This window comes from Typopeltis vanoorti, chromosome 10 (genome assembly GCF_054136105.1).
Source record: "Typopeltis vanoorti isolate ZY-2024b chromosome 10, IOZ_Tvanoo_1.0, whole genome shotgun sequence".
In the NCBI taxonomy this organism is placed as follows: Eukaryota; Metazoa; Arthropoda; class Arachnida; order Uropygi; family Thelyphonidae; genus Typopeltis; species Typopeltis vanoorti.
The window spans coordinates 60,698,479-60,715,187 of NC_143558.1; the positions used below are offsets into that span (position 1 = coordinate 60,698,479).

At 35.5% G+C, this 16,709-nt stretch overlaps 1 protein-coding gene across 5 annotated transcripts in view; it reads left to right on the forward strand.

The window, feature by feature from the left end:
- Window positions 1–9,686, forward strand: part of LOC150102448 (dehydrogenase/reductase SDR family member 7-like) — a 149,545-nt gene extending 139,859 nt beyond the window's left edge. For all 5 annotated transcript variants that reach the window (XM_090399697.1, XM_090399698.1, XM_090399694.1 and 2 more), the window contains exon 8: window positions 9,228–9,686. In XM_090399697.1, the coding sequence (XP_090255823.1) occupies window positions 9,228–9,288 (61 nt within the window). In that variant the 3' untranslated portion in view covers window positions 9,289–9,686. The remainder of the gene's footprint in view (window positions 1–9,227) is intronic.
- Window positions 9,687–16,709: the final 7,023 nt, after the last annotated feature.

A 16,709-nucleotide genomic window follows, 5' to 3' on the forward strand; every position in this document is an offset into this window, starting at 1 on the left:
AGCTGTGAGCATATCTTCAAACGTGGTATAAAGCACATATCCAGAAAGCCCTTATGAATTAGTAAAGTACTGAAAGTTCTTTAATTATTATTATTATTATTATTATTACACCCTCCATAGAGTCAGCAGACTCATCGTGGGAGGTTCATTCAACTGACAACATATTTATCATACTGAATCTTAAAATCCTTAACACTCCTTGCATTAACAACACATTCCGGTAATGCTTTTTCCATTCACTGACAGTTCTCATCTAAAAAATCTACCCCTCATACCCTTCTTCATTACACTCTTACATAACTTCCAGGGATGGCCTCTGGTTTCCCCCCCCCCCTTGCCTTCTACTCTTTTTATAATCCCATCTGGATTAATCCAATAAAATCCTCTAACTTAAATGTCTCTATCATATCACTTCTTTTCCTCTATCCACTAAACTCTGCAATTCACATTTCTTCAACCCCTCTCCATAGCCAGCATTCCAAAGTCCTGATATTGTTTTACTGGTCTCTGGAACCTCTCTAATATTTCCACATCACATTGAAAACAGGTAACCAAATCTGAGCAAATGGAGGCTTCACGTAATAATAATAATAGTAATTACAGTCTATACTACCATAATTAAAATCATCCATAATAATCACCCCTTCTTTGTTCATTAATACAAGTTGTTTATAGATTTATTTATCACCACCTTCCACATTCCCTCGCCTATAGTAACATCCAACTGAATATGCCTTCCTCTCAACCTCCATGTCACACCACACTTTCTCATAACCATTGCCGTTATTTTCTTCAATCATATCATTAGAATATCATATCACAATATCATTACTGTTTAAAAGACAATTGTTCTTAGAAAATAAAATAAAATAAATACATATAACAAGGACAGCAATTTGTGCATGTTTTGCTTGCTTAATGCACCATACATACACATATTCATGCACTTCTAGATGGATCACCTGATTGGCATTATTAGTTCAATTGATAAACCCTCCAAACAGCTATTTATTGAGCTGCTAGTGTATATAAATGCTGTTTATTACAGATTAGTTATATATAAATATAATAATAATCCATCCATCCCATCCATCTCCAAGGCCCACCTTTCCTAATTGGGTTGTGGGGCCAGCAGCTACAAGAGGAACTTCCAGTGGTCACGATCCTCCACCACCAAGCTCAGGTGTTCTGGTGGGACTCCCAGACGTGTCCACCCAAGGTTTTGGATATAATCTATCCAGCAGGTCCTTGGCCTTCCATGTGGTCTCCCACCCTCTGACTTGACAAATAGGGCCTGCTAGGGAGCTTCTCTTCTGGCATTCTGACCAGGTGCCCATACCATTGTAACTGTGATCTCTCAACACAGAGAAGCAGCGGTTGAGTATTGAGGGTTTCCTGAATTGCAGATCTTCTGACTCTGTCGAGTCTTGTCAGCCCTGCAACCCCTTCGCAGGAAGCTTATTTCAGCCGCTTGGATTCGTGTCCACATTTTTTCATTACCCAATTCTCATGACCATAAGTGAGGATGGGGACATAGACTGTATTGAAGACAGCCAGCTTTGCCTTCTGGCCTAACTCCCATTTCAATACTACCAAACAGCCAAGCTCCTGCAATATTGCCCTTGCTGAGCCAATTTGAGTATCTAGCTCTATATCCCACTTTCCATCACTCATGAATATGGACCCAAGGTATTTAAACTTCTCCATCTGCCTCAGTGGGACTCCACTCACATGTAGAGTGCACTGGGATAGTTGTCTTGAGACCACAAATGTTTCTGTTTTGGCCACTGATCTTCATCCTGGCATCTGCACAAACAGCTACAAACATATTCACTATCTGCTGGAGGTCATCTGTGAAAGAGCCAAGCAGAACTAGGTCATCTGCAAAAAAACAGACGTCCAATGCTACATCTTCCAATTCTGACACACTCGCTACCTTGGCTGTGCCTATCAATCCAGTCCATAAATATTATGAAAAGGAGGCGTGACAGAACACACCCTTGGCAGAGACCAACAGAGACTGAAAGGTTAATATAATAATAATAATAATAATTATTATTATTATTATTATTATTATTTGGATGTCTCCAGGTCCATAGTCTTCCTTTTGGATGGCGAAATTTGGTTTGAGTGATTACCATGTTATGGCTATTGCAGAAGTTCATAAGAGAATGTCCATTGTTATTTGTGGTTTCATGATAGGTATATTTACCCATGTTAATAATAATAATGGAATAATACCTCAACAATGGAAACAAGGCCTAATTGCCCCTATACCCAAAAAGGGCAGTCTTAATATAATGGATAACTACAGAGGCATTACTTTGCTATCAACCACAGTTAAAATCTACTATAGGATGATACTCAATAGAATAGAACCTTACTTAACACCACTTTTAAGAAAAAAAACAAGCTGGGTTTCTAAAAAACGATGTACAGTAGAACAGAAACGTTGCATCAGAAGAATCACAGAAGGTTCACATGATAAAAACTTACCACTCATTTTAATCTTTATAGACTTCAAAAAAGCCTTTGACTACTTTAATAGAGAAGCAATGTTTAAAATACTCAGCTTATATGGTCTACCCTCAAAAATCATACAAGCAATCTCAGCACCTTATAAAGATTACAATGCTACAGTAATCTTTAAAACATCTGAATCCTTTCTGGTGACAACAGGAATCCTGCAAGGTGATGTACTAGCACCTTGTTTGTTCTTAGTATGCTTGGACTACATCTTCCAGACCACCAACATGGAAGATCTTGGTTTTAACATTAGAACATCCACCCACACCATGCAAATAACTGATCTTAGCTTTGCTGACAATGTTGTACTTATTGATACAGAACCAACAAATGCACAAAAACATCTCAGTCTACTAGAGGCACAGGATAAACTTATTGGTCAGCAAATCAACAACCAAAATTCCAAAGTATTCTCAATAGGTTATGAAAACTTTATACTTTGTATCAACAATAAACCCTTAGAAAGAGTAAATGACTTTCAATACCTTGGATCATACATCACCAATACAGAAAATGATAGAAAAAGTAAACAGCTGGTTTACTTTTTTGGTTACTAGAAATCATCATTAATATCATTAAAGACAAAATTAAGACTATACCATGCAACCAGTAGATCCATCTTCTTGTATGGTTCTCAAACCTGGACCAAAAAAAAAAAACCAAAAACCAAAAAAAAACTACAGATCTAATTAACTCCTTTGGAACTACATGTCTCAGAATGATCCTTGGATACACTTGGATGGACCGTGTCACTAACTCTGCTGTGCTAAATCTGGCTAAGCAAGAACCACTTGTCAACATAGTCAGAAAACTACAACTCAGATGGCTTGGACATCAATTCAGGCATCCTGAAGTCTCACCCTTTTTGGAATCCCTCATCCTGTACAAACCAGAAGATGGCAATCGTAGTAGAGGAAGATCATGCAAACAATTTTGGCAATACATATGTGAAACCATCAGTAGGTTGAACTGTAAAACTCCATCTGACATCTACCAGTTAGCTCAAGATAGAGAGACTTGGAAGACGATAATTTGCAATATTTAATTTTTAATATGAATCTCTTTTCCCTTTTCAAATTGTATCATATTGTGAATAAACTATAATTATTATTATTATTATTATCATCATCATCATCATTTGACCTCGATGGAGTCAGAAACTTATTGTGGGAGGTACACACTATCACACACAATGCTCATCCAACTGTGCCTTAAACTGATTATTGCAAACAGATCTTTTTTGCTCTCCTCATAAGGTTTTTTTTATTTTATTTTTTAATTATTCCCATTATAAATGAAAACATCCATGTCTAGATTATAGGATAATGTTATTTGTCCCATGCTACAGCAACCTATTGGACACACACACACATATAATATATATAATTATTAGTAATTCATCAGCCTCTAACAAAAAGTATTTCTATTCACAACTGTTCTTCCCCCTTTTTTATATTCGTCAGTTGTTTTCACGTCTCACAGTACATTAATGATTATTATTATTCAGGCCTCCATGTAGTAAAGAGACTCATCGCAGGAGTTCCTTTCTAGGGGAAACATAAAGCCTATTATACCACTACTTGAACTCATTGACCATTCTTGCTCTCACCACTCTATCAGGATTCCACGGTTCAGCCACCCTATATGCAAAGAAACCACTCCTCATCCTCTTGCTCACAGTTTCCTTTCGTACTTTCCAGGGATGGCTCCTTGTCATCACTCCTTCCCGCTTCTCCACCAAGTGAAAGAACTCCCCAGCGTCCACCCTGTAACTGCCTCTCAACAGTTTAAAAGTCTCGGTCATATTACCTCTCCTTCTATCTACCAAACTGTGCAGTCTACATTCCCTCAGCCCATCCTCAACATTGTACAGTCCTGAAACCATCTTTGTTATCTGCCTCTGCACCCTTTCCACAGTTAATTTATCCCCTTCAAATCCTGGGGACCAAATTCGAGAACAATAGTCTAAGTGTGGCCTGATCAGGGTCTTATACAACGGAATGATAACTCTTATCTGTGCAGGTCAGTGTTCTTCTCATTATTGCAGCATTCCTCTGTGTTATTTTCACCACCTTTGCAATATGTCCCCTAAATTTCAGGTTTCTATCAATCATCATCCCCAGATCTCTTGTCTCCCCTATTTTCTCCAATACAGCTCATCCAATTGAGTATGCAGTCTCCCATCGATGTATCCCAAACTTCAAGACTTTACATTTTGCTGCATGAAACTGACACTCCCTATTCATTTGCCCATCTGTCTAGTTTATTCAAATCCTCTTGCAGGGCTGCCACATCTGCACTAATACTAATAACCCTGGCCAGCTTCAGATCATCATCTGCAAACAAATGAATATCCCCTTGGAATCCATTGACAATGTCATTGATATCAAGGTTAAACAATACAGGTCCCAGTATACTGAGCCCTGTGGGACCCTACTTGTAACCGTCTGCCTCCTTGATATTGCCCCCACCATACACAACTCTCTGATACCTATCAGACAGCCAATCCTGAACCCAGTTGACTAACCCGACATCTTAACCCATGTGCTGCAACTTAAATATCAGCTTATCATGTGGCATCCTGTCAAATGCCTTTGCAAAATCCAAAAAAATGGCAGTATATGCCTTTCCCTCATCAACTGTTCTTGTCACTTTATTATAAAAGGTAATCATATTACTAAAGCAAGAGCACCACTTAACACTATATTGATTCTCACAGATAACATTGCTCTCATCAACCCGATGCTGTATATAGTCCCTCACTAATTTCTCAAAGATCTTAGCAACTACTGATGAAACACAAACTGGCGTATAATTAGACACTTCCAGTCTGCTACCACCCTTATGCAATGGCACTATCTTACCTTACTTCCATCCTTGGATACCTTTCCCATAGCCAGACTTTCATTGAAAAGCCAGATCAAAGGAGCTGTCAGTTCTTTAGCACATTCTCTCAAAACCCGTTTTGAAATACCATCCAGTCTCACTGCTTTACTGACATCCAGAGTATTCAGTATTTGGAATACACTCTCCTCTTGCACCTCTAAACCTCGAACCTTCCCTACCCCTCTAGTATTAAAACCTTCTTCTCCAGGTGAAATACTCCAATAAAGTGCTCATTGAACAACTCCACTATATTCTCTCTATCTTCCACAATCATTTCTCCTCCTACTGACCACATAGCTAAAAAATTCCCTAGGATTTTCTTTGGATCTTAGTGCCAATCTCTTCTCATATTCCAGTTTTGCCTTCCTCACCATACTAGTCACTCTTTTGGCCTGAGTGTTATATTCTTCATGCATCTGCTCTCTACCCCTCTCCTTATATCTCTTCCATAATCTCTTTTTCACCTGCAGTTCCTGTTCCTGTTTGATGTTGTTTGTCATCCACTTTACACCAAATTGTGTCTGCTTCTTCACTCATGGAATACAGCTTACTAATGATAGTAAGCCAAGCACTAATGATATCTGGCCTTCCAATTCCATCCTCCATGGAACTGCCCCAAGTTGATATCTAAGACTATTATAATCGCCACCTTATAATTCCACATATGTTCCCTTTTCTTTGAGACCCCTGCATGTCTGTTCATCTTCCATGTCAAAACTACATCCTGGCTCTCTCCAACAGGGGGTGGGGGAGATATCATCTAAGTTATCCACTCTTCAGATGCTATGACCAAATCCAAAACTCTTGAACCTCCTATTCCCTCTATTACATGTTGCCTAAGACATTGTCCCTCAAGAATTCTAGAAATTCCATTCCCTTATTACTAAATGCATTTTCCTCTTCCCAGGTTATACTGCTGTAGTTAAAATCTCCCATGACAATCATTTTTTTTGCACTGCCAAGCTCAACTGTCTAAACATCTCCTACTCTCCACCCTCTGTACTCCTTGGCTTGTAGCAACACTTCACTAAATATCCTGTCTTTCCCACCTCTTAACATATTTACATATTTTAGGAATTTAAATGTATTAACCAAATATAATATAAAATATAACGAACATCAAGAAAATGAAAAAACTTACATTGATATACTTAGCTATATATATATATATATATATATATATATATATATATATATATAAATTCAACTGCAGCTATGAAATCAGGAACAAATATGAAATTCTCTATAAAAAAGGGAGTTAACAGAGGAAGGGAGATGCCATTTCACCTAAATTATTTATAGCAGCTCTAGATATGATTCGCTGATGACATTTTTCTTCTAGGAAACTCTGCAGAAGAACTTCAACAAATGATCAGTGAATTGAATATAGAAAGTTAAAAGAAAGAATTAAATATAAATAAAGACAGAAACAAAAATAAGGTATAATAAATACATCACCATAAAGCCAATACAAATGGAACTGTGAATTATACCGAGAATTCAACTTAGTTGGATACTTTTGGAAAACACCATGAAGCACTCATACATCCCAATCTGCCTTAAAATAAAAATATTTGACAGTTGTATACATTTGGTCATGACATGTAGAACTGAAATGTGTACTTTGACACAAAAATTGACCAAGATGAGGAATACCCAGAGGAAAATGAAAAAACTATTATTCAGTATTGCCATTCTAGATAGAAAGTGCAATACTTGGATCAGAGCTAAGACTATGGGTGAAAGACATATAACTGCCATTAAAAGATACAAATGGCAATGGGAGGTTGTATAGCAAGATGTAATACTCAGAAATGGACAAAGTTGATATCTGAGTGGTATCGCAGAGATGGAAAGAGAGTTACAGGAAGATCTAAGAGATGGTGGGAGGATGAGATTAAAGAGATGGCTGAAATTCAGTGGCAGAGGAAAGCTCAAGATAAAAATGAATGGAAAAAATGAGGGAGGCCTTCATTGTCCAGCATTGGACAGAAATTGGCTGATGATGGTGAACCAGATATAGGAATTGGTTGCAATCAAAGAACCTATTATGATATGTGGCATGTCTGCCAATACACAAACAGAAAGCATGATAAAACATCTCTTGTCTCAGTCCAAAGTTAATGGACAGTCTGAGAAGTTTCATCTTCTCCCAGTGTTAACACCATGAAGGCTAAACTGGGACTGAAGCTTGGGTACTTCCTGTGTGGGGGGGTTACATGTACAAGTCCTTCACCCCAGCTGTATGCATCTGTTCTTTAGTTATCTGCACCAACTCTATATGCGATGTAAAAAAACTCGCATGAAAAATTTTAAAAAATAACAAAAATACACAAACTCCCCCCCCCCCAAAAAAAACAACAGAATTACACCAAAATTTCATCGATAAAAAACTGTTGTGTTCTTGTGACCTCTTATGTGGGTTCAAAAATAAATAAATAAATAAAAAATCCAGGGATGTGTTAGCAGAGCTAATTGCAGGTAGTATGGTCACTTAAACAGAATGGGAGAGGAAAGATTAGCAAAACAAGTGTTCTTGGCCAGGTTGGCAGGAAATAGACCCAGAGGAAGACCGAAATATAGGTGGATTGATATAGTAAAAATTGCCTTAGAAGACAGAAATATAAGATCTGATAATGTTGGAGTCTTGACAGATGAGAGATTGATTTGGAGGGAAATTGTTGATAGGAAGTTAGTAATGATGTAAGTTCTTCATGTAGTACTATCATAATATCCTATATGTATATGTCATATAGGGTATATGTCAGGAATTTGATGATGATGATGAATAAATAAAATAATATGTATATACACAGTCATCTATATTCAGCCAAAGATGAGGAAACAATTGCATAGGTCCAGTATTGAATAACATGATAATATTTGGCCTAGGGAATTATGCATATGAATACTGACTTAAGGAATGTAACTTCCAAGTTGGAATAGTGGATGAAAGAGTGGATATATAAAGAAACGTAAAGTTAAGAAAGGAATCCTATTGTACAGGCATAGGTTAAATTTTATACTCCATGGCATGTGAGGGATAATATGGAATCATCCCTAAAAGACTGCTTCTCATGGCATGTAGAATAGACTATAAGTGTGTTTTGAGAATGCATCTTTGATGAATGGTTTCAAAGAAAGGTATTTAGGCATTGACTTGGAATAGCCTTACCTGAATCCCTAGGTGGCTGCATAATAACAGTAATTATAATAATAATACCCAGAATTAACTGCTGAAATGTTATACTGTATATCACATTATATCACTTACCACTCCTCAAAAACCTTCCCCCCCCTCCCCTAAAGTCCAAGAATATTGGGAAAAGCATTGTTCCAAATAATGTTGGGTGTGATTTCAACCTTATAGACTGCAGCTATTCCAAGAAAATAAATAAAAAGGCCGCATGCTCTCTAACTACTGATGAACATCTTCAGCCTTGTTGTACTCAGACATTTGTATATATTTTCAGTGGTGGCATAATTAACAACTACTTTTCTACAAATTTTAAATTTTAATAGCTTCCTACAATAAAACTATTTACATAACTGTATGCATATGAATACAATACAGCAACTGTGTATAGTTATGTCATTAACCATAACTATATACAGTTGCCTCTCACTTTAACAAACTGCTGAAAAGTTGAAATAATGCTGTGCCAATAAGATTCACTCCCCAAAACTGTTCAATTAATTATTATAATGGATGGCTTACAGGTTTTTGGTATATAAAATTTGTTTTCAGTTGACTTAGTCTAGTAAGTTTAGCTGGTTAATTAAAATATGTATTTTTCATTTAATTTGTTTTACAGTGTCTTGATAGAAAAGTATTATACTCCAGAAAGAGCCACTGCAATTAGAGAAGGAAGGTGAGGAGTTTTGGGAGGAAAGTAAGGAATTGACTGTATGTTCAATCTGAGGAACTTAGTCATTTCTGTTTCTTTAGACTCCAGCTAGTCATATATTAATCATAAAAGCATGTACATTATTAAATTAGTCTTTATTGAGTTTATGAATTTAATATCTAAATAAGCTAGAAATGTATAATTTTATATAAAAGACCAATACATAAATAAGACAGGCTAAATTTAATATTCATTTTATTCTGTTTGATTTTCATCAAAATGATTCAGGTCCTAATTACTGAATGGGACCTGATTCTAATTAAATTCTCTTAAAGTATGAGGAGGAAAAAAACTTATAATCTTTGCAACTAAATTTTTTGTCATAAGTTCTAAATTATATGCAGTAATAAAAATTTCTATACATCTAGATTAAATTATTAAATTTTCATATTCTGAAAACAAAGTATTTAGTGGCTTTATTTGCAAAAGACAGCATGTGAACAATACTGGCCTTCACAGAAGAACTAGCTTACAAGTATAAATAGGGAAAATATATGCAGAAATATGGATATAACAACAATAGCACTTGCAGTAAAGTTCATTAAATGAGGACAAGATAGATTTTCTTTGTTGTGTATCAATTAGTAGTAAATATCTTTTAAAAATTGGCAATAAAAAAAAATGGTTGGCAATAAAATTGAAAGAGTGAATGAGAGTGAAAATGTAATGCAAGATTTGAAAGCTTAGTTGGTTAAGATGAGGCAAGAGATGAAACAGATGCAGAGTGAAATTAAGAAAATTCAAGATATGTATGGAAGAGTGAAAATGATGAAAACGAATAATATAGGAATGAAAGAGGTAATGAAAGATCCACGAGTGTAAAGTATGGGAATTCGATTATTAGAATAGAGGTGTGGTAAACGAGAAGACGCACAAGCTTTGTTTTCCTGGAGGTAAAAGGAATACAGCGATTAAGGCGTTGGATATGAGGAGTAAGTGAGCAAAAGAGTTGGTAGTGGTAATAGGGACAAATGACTTGACTGGGAACAAGAAACATGTAAGATTGGATATCAGGAGATTATTGAGAAGCATAATAGATAACAGTGTGACAGCAAAGGTAATCAGTGTGTTGTCCAGGTATGACAGTAATTAATTGAGGCAGAGAGCAAAGATTGTAAATGATTTGTTAGCAGAACTGTGTGAGGAGAAAGGAGTGTAGTTTATTAATGTGTGGAATGAATTTGAAGGATGAATTGAACTGTAAAAGAGTGATAGACTGCATTTGAATGGTTCTAGTGAGTTTCATTTAGAGAGACTGCTGCTGTAAGGGAGAGAAATGAGTGCAGAGAATAAATCTGAGTAAGTAAGAAGCAATGTGAAAGAGCAGGAGTGTAAGAAACGAGAAATTGAAGTGGTGGTTATGAAGACGTGGGTAGCATAAATGTAGAGGAGTGTGTGTGAGAGAGAGAGAGACACACACTTCTCTATACTCATGCTATACACAGAAGTGTGTGAGACAAACAGGTAAATGGGGAGGCTCATGGTGGACAGGGGAACAACGCACGAGAAAGGTTGATGCTCCAAGAGGATGTGAATGTGTGTATAGACAAAAAAGGGGAAGGGGATGATCAAAGGAATCATCCCCTTCCCCATCCCCTGGGATCAAAGGAAAACAGTTGGATTTGAAGAAGGCTCTAAAGTGAATAAGGAAAAAAAAAATAGGCTCAAGTTAAGTATGAAGAAGTTACATCTAATAAGTGGTATCAGTGAAACTTGCTATAGATCCAGGAAGGAGCCGTTATGTTTGTATAAAAATGCTATAAGTGTAAGAAACAAGACAAGTGAAATGGTTACATTAATTGAGTATGTTTACCCAAGAATTGTTGGAATAAGTGAAACATGGTTGGTTGATGATGACATCCTGACAAGTATATGTGGAACTACAAGGCTGGTGATTGTGAGAAGATCAAGAGACAGCTTGCAGGTGTAGTATGGAATAAGGAGTAGGCTGGAAAGGAGATCAGTGCAGCTTGGGTGATATTCAAGAACTGTCTAGTAGAAGCAATGTCTAAATGTATTTCAAGGTCAGAAGGTTAAATAATGTAGGTGTGAAATGGATGAATGAAGAGATTAACCATGAGATACAGAGGAAAAAGGCATTATGGAGACATCATAAAAGGAGTGGTAATCAATCAATAAAAGAACAGGCAATTAGGGTTACTTGGTTAGTAAGGGTAGCAAAATGAAGTATGAGCAGCAGTTATCTAAGGAAACCAAAAAGAATCCTAGGGAGTTCTTTTGATATGTTGCCAGCAAAAAAAAAAAAAAAAAAAAAATGATTATGGAAGGATGACATTGATTGGAAAAAATGGCAAAAAAATAACTGCTGCAGTGAATGTAGTTGAGATATTTAATGATCAGTTCATAAAGGTTTTTCATTCTTGTGAATGCGACATCATGGAGAGTTTGAGAGCAGTTGATGATTTGAGCAAACTTGATGTTAATTAAGGCTGTGAGACTTGATAATATATTACTATGTATTTTTAAAGAATGTACCCTGGAGTTGGCATCTACTTCACATATTTCTTTAATATGAATCTTGCACTGGGTCGAGTTCCAAAGAAGTGGAAGGAAGGCAAGATTGTGCTGCTTCATAAGGGAGGTGACAAAATTCAAGCATCAAATTATTGGCCTATGTCAGCTGTTGTGGTTAATGTGTTGGAGAGGCTGGTGAGAACCAGGATCCAGAAGGGATCCTGGTTCTCACCAGCTAAATAATAAAGTCATCACATCACATAAAATAATAATAATAAAACATCACATTTTAATAAAGTCACTCTTTATTAAAATGTGATGTTTGTTTCCAGATTCGTGCGTTGCTGTCATTGGCTTTTTTTTTTTTTTTTGGTGCCTTCGTTTGCTGTTTGCATGCATTTATATATATTGGCTTCGCTGACTTTAAATGATTATTTAGATTTCGAGGATCGCAGGCAAGAGGTGTTTACTTTTAGATTCGCATGTTTTTGTTACTGACTTTATGTGGGTGATTTGACATCTCTTAATCCTTTTTATCAGTCTGGATGGTAACAGGATACCAATAAAGTGCACACCCAAAAGAAAACATCCCTCACTAACCTGATCATTTCAGGTCATTGCAGCCAATGTACACAAACGAGGGGAAAGAAAGAAGAAAAAAAAAAGCAAACGAAGCACATCACACGAAAAGAAAGGGAGAAAAAAGAGAAGGGAAAAAAACACAGAGAGAGAGAGAGAACAGTAACGCACAAATCTTGAAAGGGACAAACATCACATTTCACCAAAGCAATTAAAAAAAAAAAAAAAAGCCAAATCACATTTTTATTAAAACAAACGAAACACACCTCTGGTCTCAGAGAATCAGAGTAAGAACATAGTGATGTCATTATATAGTGTAGCTTGGTTAAATAAAAATAATTAAACTAAATAATTGTTATTTCATAATGCTTATTTTACCCTTATTAGATGCCTTTTTATATCATATTTATTTATTTACACCTTCATTTTAACATTAAAAAAAAAAAAAAATAGAATTTCTATCAGTTTTAGACCACACAAATAACCCAATTTGATCAACCTATAAATATAGATATAAAGAGAAGGGTCTGTCAAGGTGATGTGATCTCTCTAAATCTATTTACCAGCACTTTAGAATGCATTCTGAAAAAAAAATAGACCTAAATGGAGGAATAAGCATAGATGGTGAAAAACTACAAATCCTTACGTTTGCCAATGAGTGGGTGAAAAAATATACACAAACAGCAGTAAGATAGGCTTAGAAATGAATCTAGAAAAAACAAAATGGATCAAAAACATCTACACAAATGACAGTCAGCTGTGTATTAATAACATTCCTATAGAAATAGTTGACTCCTACAATTACTTAGGACAAACAATAAAAATGAATAACGATTTATCTGAACTAGCAAAAAGAAAGAAAGCTGCATAGCTATCATTCAACAGACTAAAAGAAACACTTACTGATCCAAATCTTGACATCTCTGCAAAGGCAAAACTATTTAATAGTGACATTCTTCCATCATTCACATATGGATCAGAAACATTGAACACGACCACTATCGGTGCCAGGTTATTTTACGCCCTTGGCAAAGTTTACAAGTGCGCCCCTTATTTCATAAACTAAAATGTTTCTAATTGACATTAAACCAAATAAAATTGGTTTAATGTCAGTTAGATTAATGTCTTTCAGGTTAAATTAATAGGCTTTTTTATTTTCTTTTTTAATTTGAAAATTCTCTGTTATAATTCATTTACAAAAAAAAAAAAAAAAAAAAGTTATAAAATACCGAAATTTAATATTTTAAAATGTTAACGTTTTAAAATATTTATCTTAACTGAATTTTAAATAGCGGTAAGTTCAAATAATTTAGGTAAGGAACAAAAAAGAACCAAGAGTTAAATAGTAAAATAGTGTGATGTGTGAGGGATAAGGAAAAAGAATCGATACCTAAATCATATATCACTATTTAATTTTGATATTTTATTAAAGTATGAATAAAGCATAGCTTGAAGTTTTGCACCCCTTCATGACTTGTGCCCTAGGCAGTTGCCTAGTGTGCCTAAATGGTAGCGTCAGCCCTGAACACAAAAAGAAGAAGAGACTCTCAGAGTGCAAGAGAACATAGGATTTGTAATACAGCAAAATGGAACATATTAGAAATGCGGAACTAAAAAAGGTCAGGCATAAAAGATGTGGTAACTGCAGTATATGAAAGCAAGATGAAATGGGCAGGCCACAAAGCCAGACTCAGGGACTACAGATGGACATATAGAATACTGAACTGGCAACCAAGAATAAAGAGTAAACCAGGAAGACCGTCTGCAAGATGGGAAGATCCACTAGTGAAATCTATGGGCATAACATGGAAGAGAGGGGATCGAGATTGTTGGAGGCATCTTTGTGACCTGCACTCATGGAGAAATTCTGAGTGAAACAGCTCCATCGAGGTAATTGTGAGAGGGAATTAGAGGGAACCGTGCTCATCACTATTTATCGAAGATACGAGATATATAAGAAAGCTATACAGAAAATCAAAATACTCAGAGAAGTTAAAATCCTTGGATAAAACAATTTTTGATGTACAAAGGAAGGATACGTTGTGTAAACAAAGTGATACCCAAGTAACTCAAATTTAAAAAAAAACAAAAAAAAAAAAATACAATGCAGATAAACTGCTGTGGAGACCAATTAATCTCTGCACAAAATTATATAAAAGAAACTTGGTTTCTGTTTAATGATATGCAGATTGTAATCCGAAAACCTTTGAAACCATAAATCACAGCTTCATGAAGGAAGCCAAATCTTTTAGCAAATTACTTCGATCACTACTTTGTAGACTTCATTCTAGAACTGCAGAAAAATATCCCTCCACTTATAAAACGTCACCTTTCATTAAGACCACAAGCAAACTGAACATTTTGGTTTCCAACCATCAGAGAAGCAGAAATGCCTTCAAACAAACGAATTCGAACGAATGTCCAGAAATGGATTACATAAGAACAAGATAATAAACAGCATGCAGTTACCCTAAGTTCTATTATACTAAAATTAGAAAATTTTTGAAACAGTACATATTACACAACACATTAAAGACCTCACTAATCATTACTATATGCAAACAAGGAGTTGGGGGGGGGGTCTTTAGAATTAATGTTAGAGGAATCAGTGCTAGACCTAATAGTGAGTCACCTTGCAAAAGAAAATGCCTCTCTCGATATTCACTAACCAGATTATCTCTATTGGCTATTAACTTTTCCTGCGTGATATGACAACTGCCAGCAATATTCCGATGTTTTTACTTGCTGAAGAAATTTCTAAGCATTTTCTAATCCAACTTGTAGCAAAGAGTCAAATGCTTTCTGGTAATCCATCTATTCCATTTGCCGTTTCGAATTTTTCAAAATCATTTTGTTAATTAACAACTGGCCTTTTGTTTCTTTTGGATTTTCTGGACCACCTCGTTTGTTCAAAAGACAGAAGTTGGTGTTGTGATGAATATTGACTAATCGAAGTTCGTAGAAGTTCAGTGAGTAACTTAAGTGTTGTAGGCAAGCAAGTTATTGGACAGTAATTACTTGGAACAGTTCCTTTTGCTTTGTTTTTCAAAATCAGAAGTGTTCTTCCGATTGTCATCCACTCAATTTAATCCACTCTTCAGTTGAGCTCGTTTACAATTTACAATATGTTGTTAAATTGTTGAGCCAATCGAGCATGAGTACTGGGTAAGTATTTGAGCCAAAATCCATCTTTGTTTGTTCAGTTCTTCATTTTCTTTGCTTGTCTTTGGATCATTTCCTCTAGTTATGACAACGTCTTCCTTCTGAGTATTATACAATTATATTTTTCAACATCTTTTATCGTGTTTGCACTTTTATTATGCTCTTTTGTATTATCCCAGAGTGTTTACACCCAAAATTTGAGTGTTTCTTCTGCATTTATGTGTTCAACATTGTATTTGAATCTCCCAGCAATATTTTGATAAAACTGAAGCTAATTAGTTCTGAACTAAATGTTTTGCCTATATTGATTTATTCTGCTTTCATAGTGAATGATCTTTTTTTTGCTGTTGCCACAATTCTTTGTTTCTTTTGATACTTCAGTTATAAATTGTTTCAAGTTTGTATCGCTTTTTTAGACTACTCTTAATCTTTTCCTGTTTCATTGTTTTAAACTTAAAATTGCTAACATCTGCTTGAAGTTTCTTTACTTTTTTTTATTCTAAACATAATTTCCATTTTGGGGTTCTCTTTTTGGTTTATTCATCTGTTTTATTATCTAACCAAGTTCTCTTGTAACTACAACTGCAGCACTGCACATTAGCTGATTTGTTTCTCCAACTGTTTTTGCAGGAAACATTTCTATACCGAGTTGCTGTTCAATATTGCTGCTGATCTTGTCCTTGGCTTTGGTTCAGAGTCGGTAATCGCTGTCTTTACCTGGTGTTGTCATTTGTTCTGCAATTGTATGTCTCATTTCCTGTTATGTAGCATTTAAATGAACCATGAACCTGCTGGTTATTTGGATTATCTGAATTCAAGAAATTTACCTGAAGTGTTTCTTCCATAGGTGTTCTAGTTGCTTCAATTTCTGAATTGAAGCAACTAGACAGACGGATTCCATGACCGTCTGTCTTTGCAATTCTTCAAGTTCAACATCACCGAAATCTTTGTCTCTTACAATAAATCTTCGTTGGTCCGTTAACCGCTGCTGAGTGACTTGTTTCAGAAAATTTCTGTTCCCAAATTTCATATATTCGCTTTTGGTGTGCTTTTGATACTGGATTTGATTCATTATAAACTTGCATAGTCATCTTGTTTTCAGATAAAATCTTTTTTTTTTTATTGCTCTTCCAGTTTCATTTTAGTTCTTTGTGCTGGTTACTTAGCAAAAGA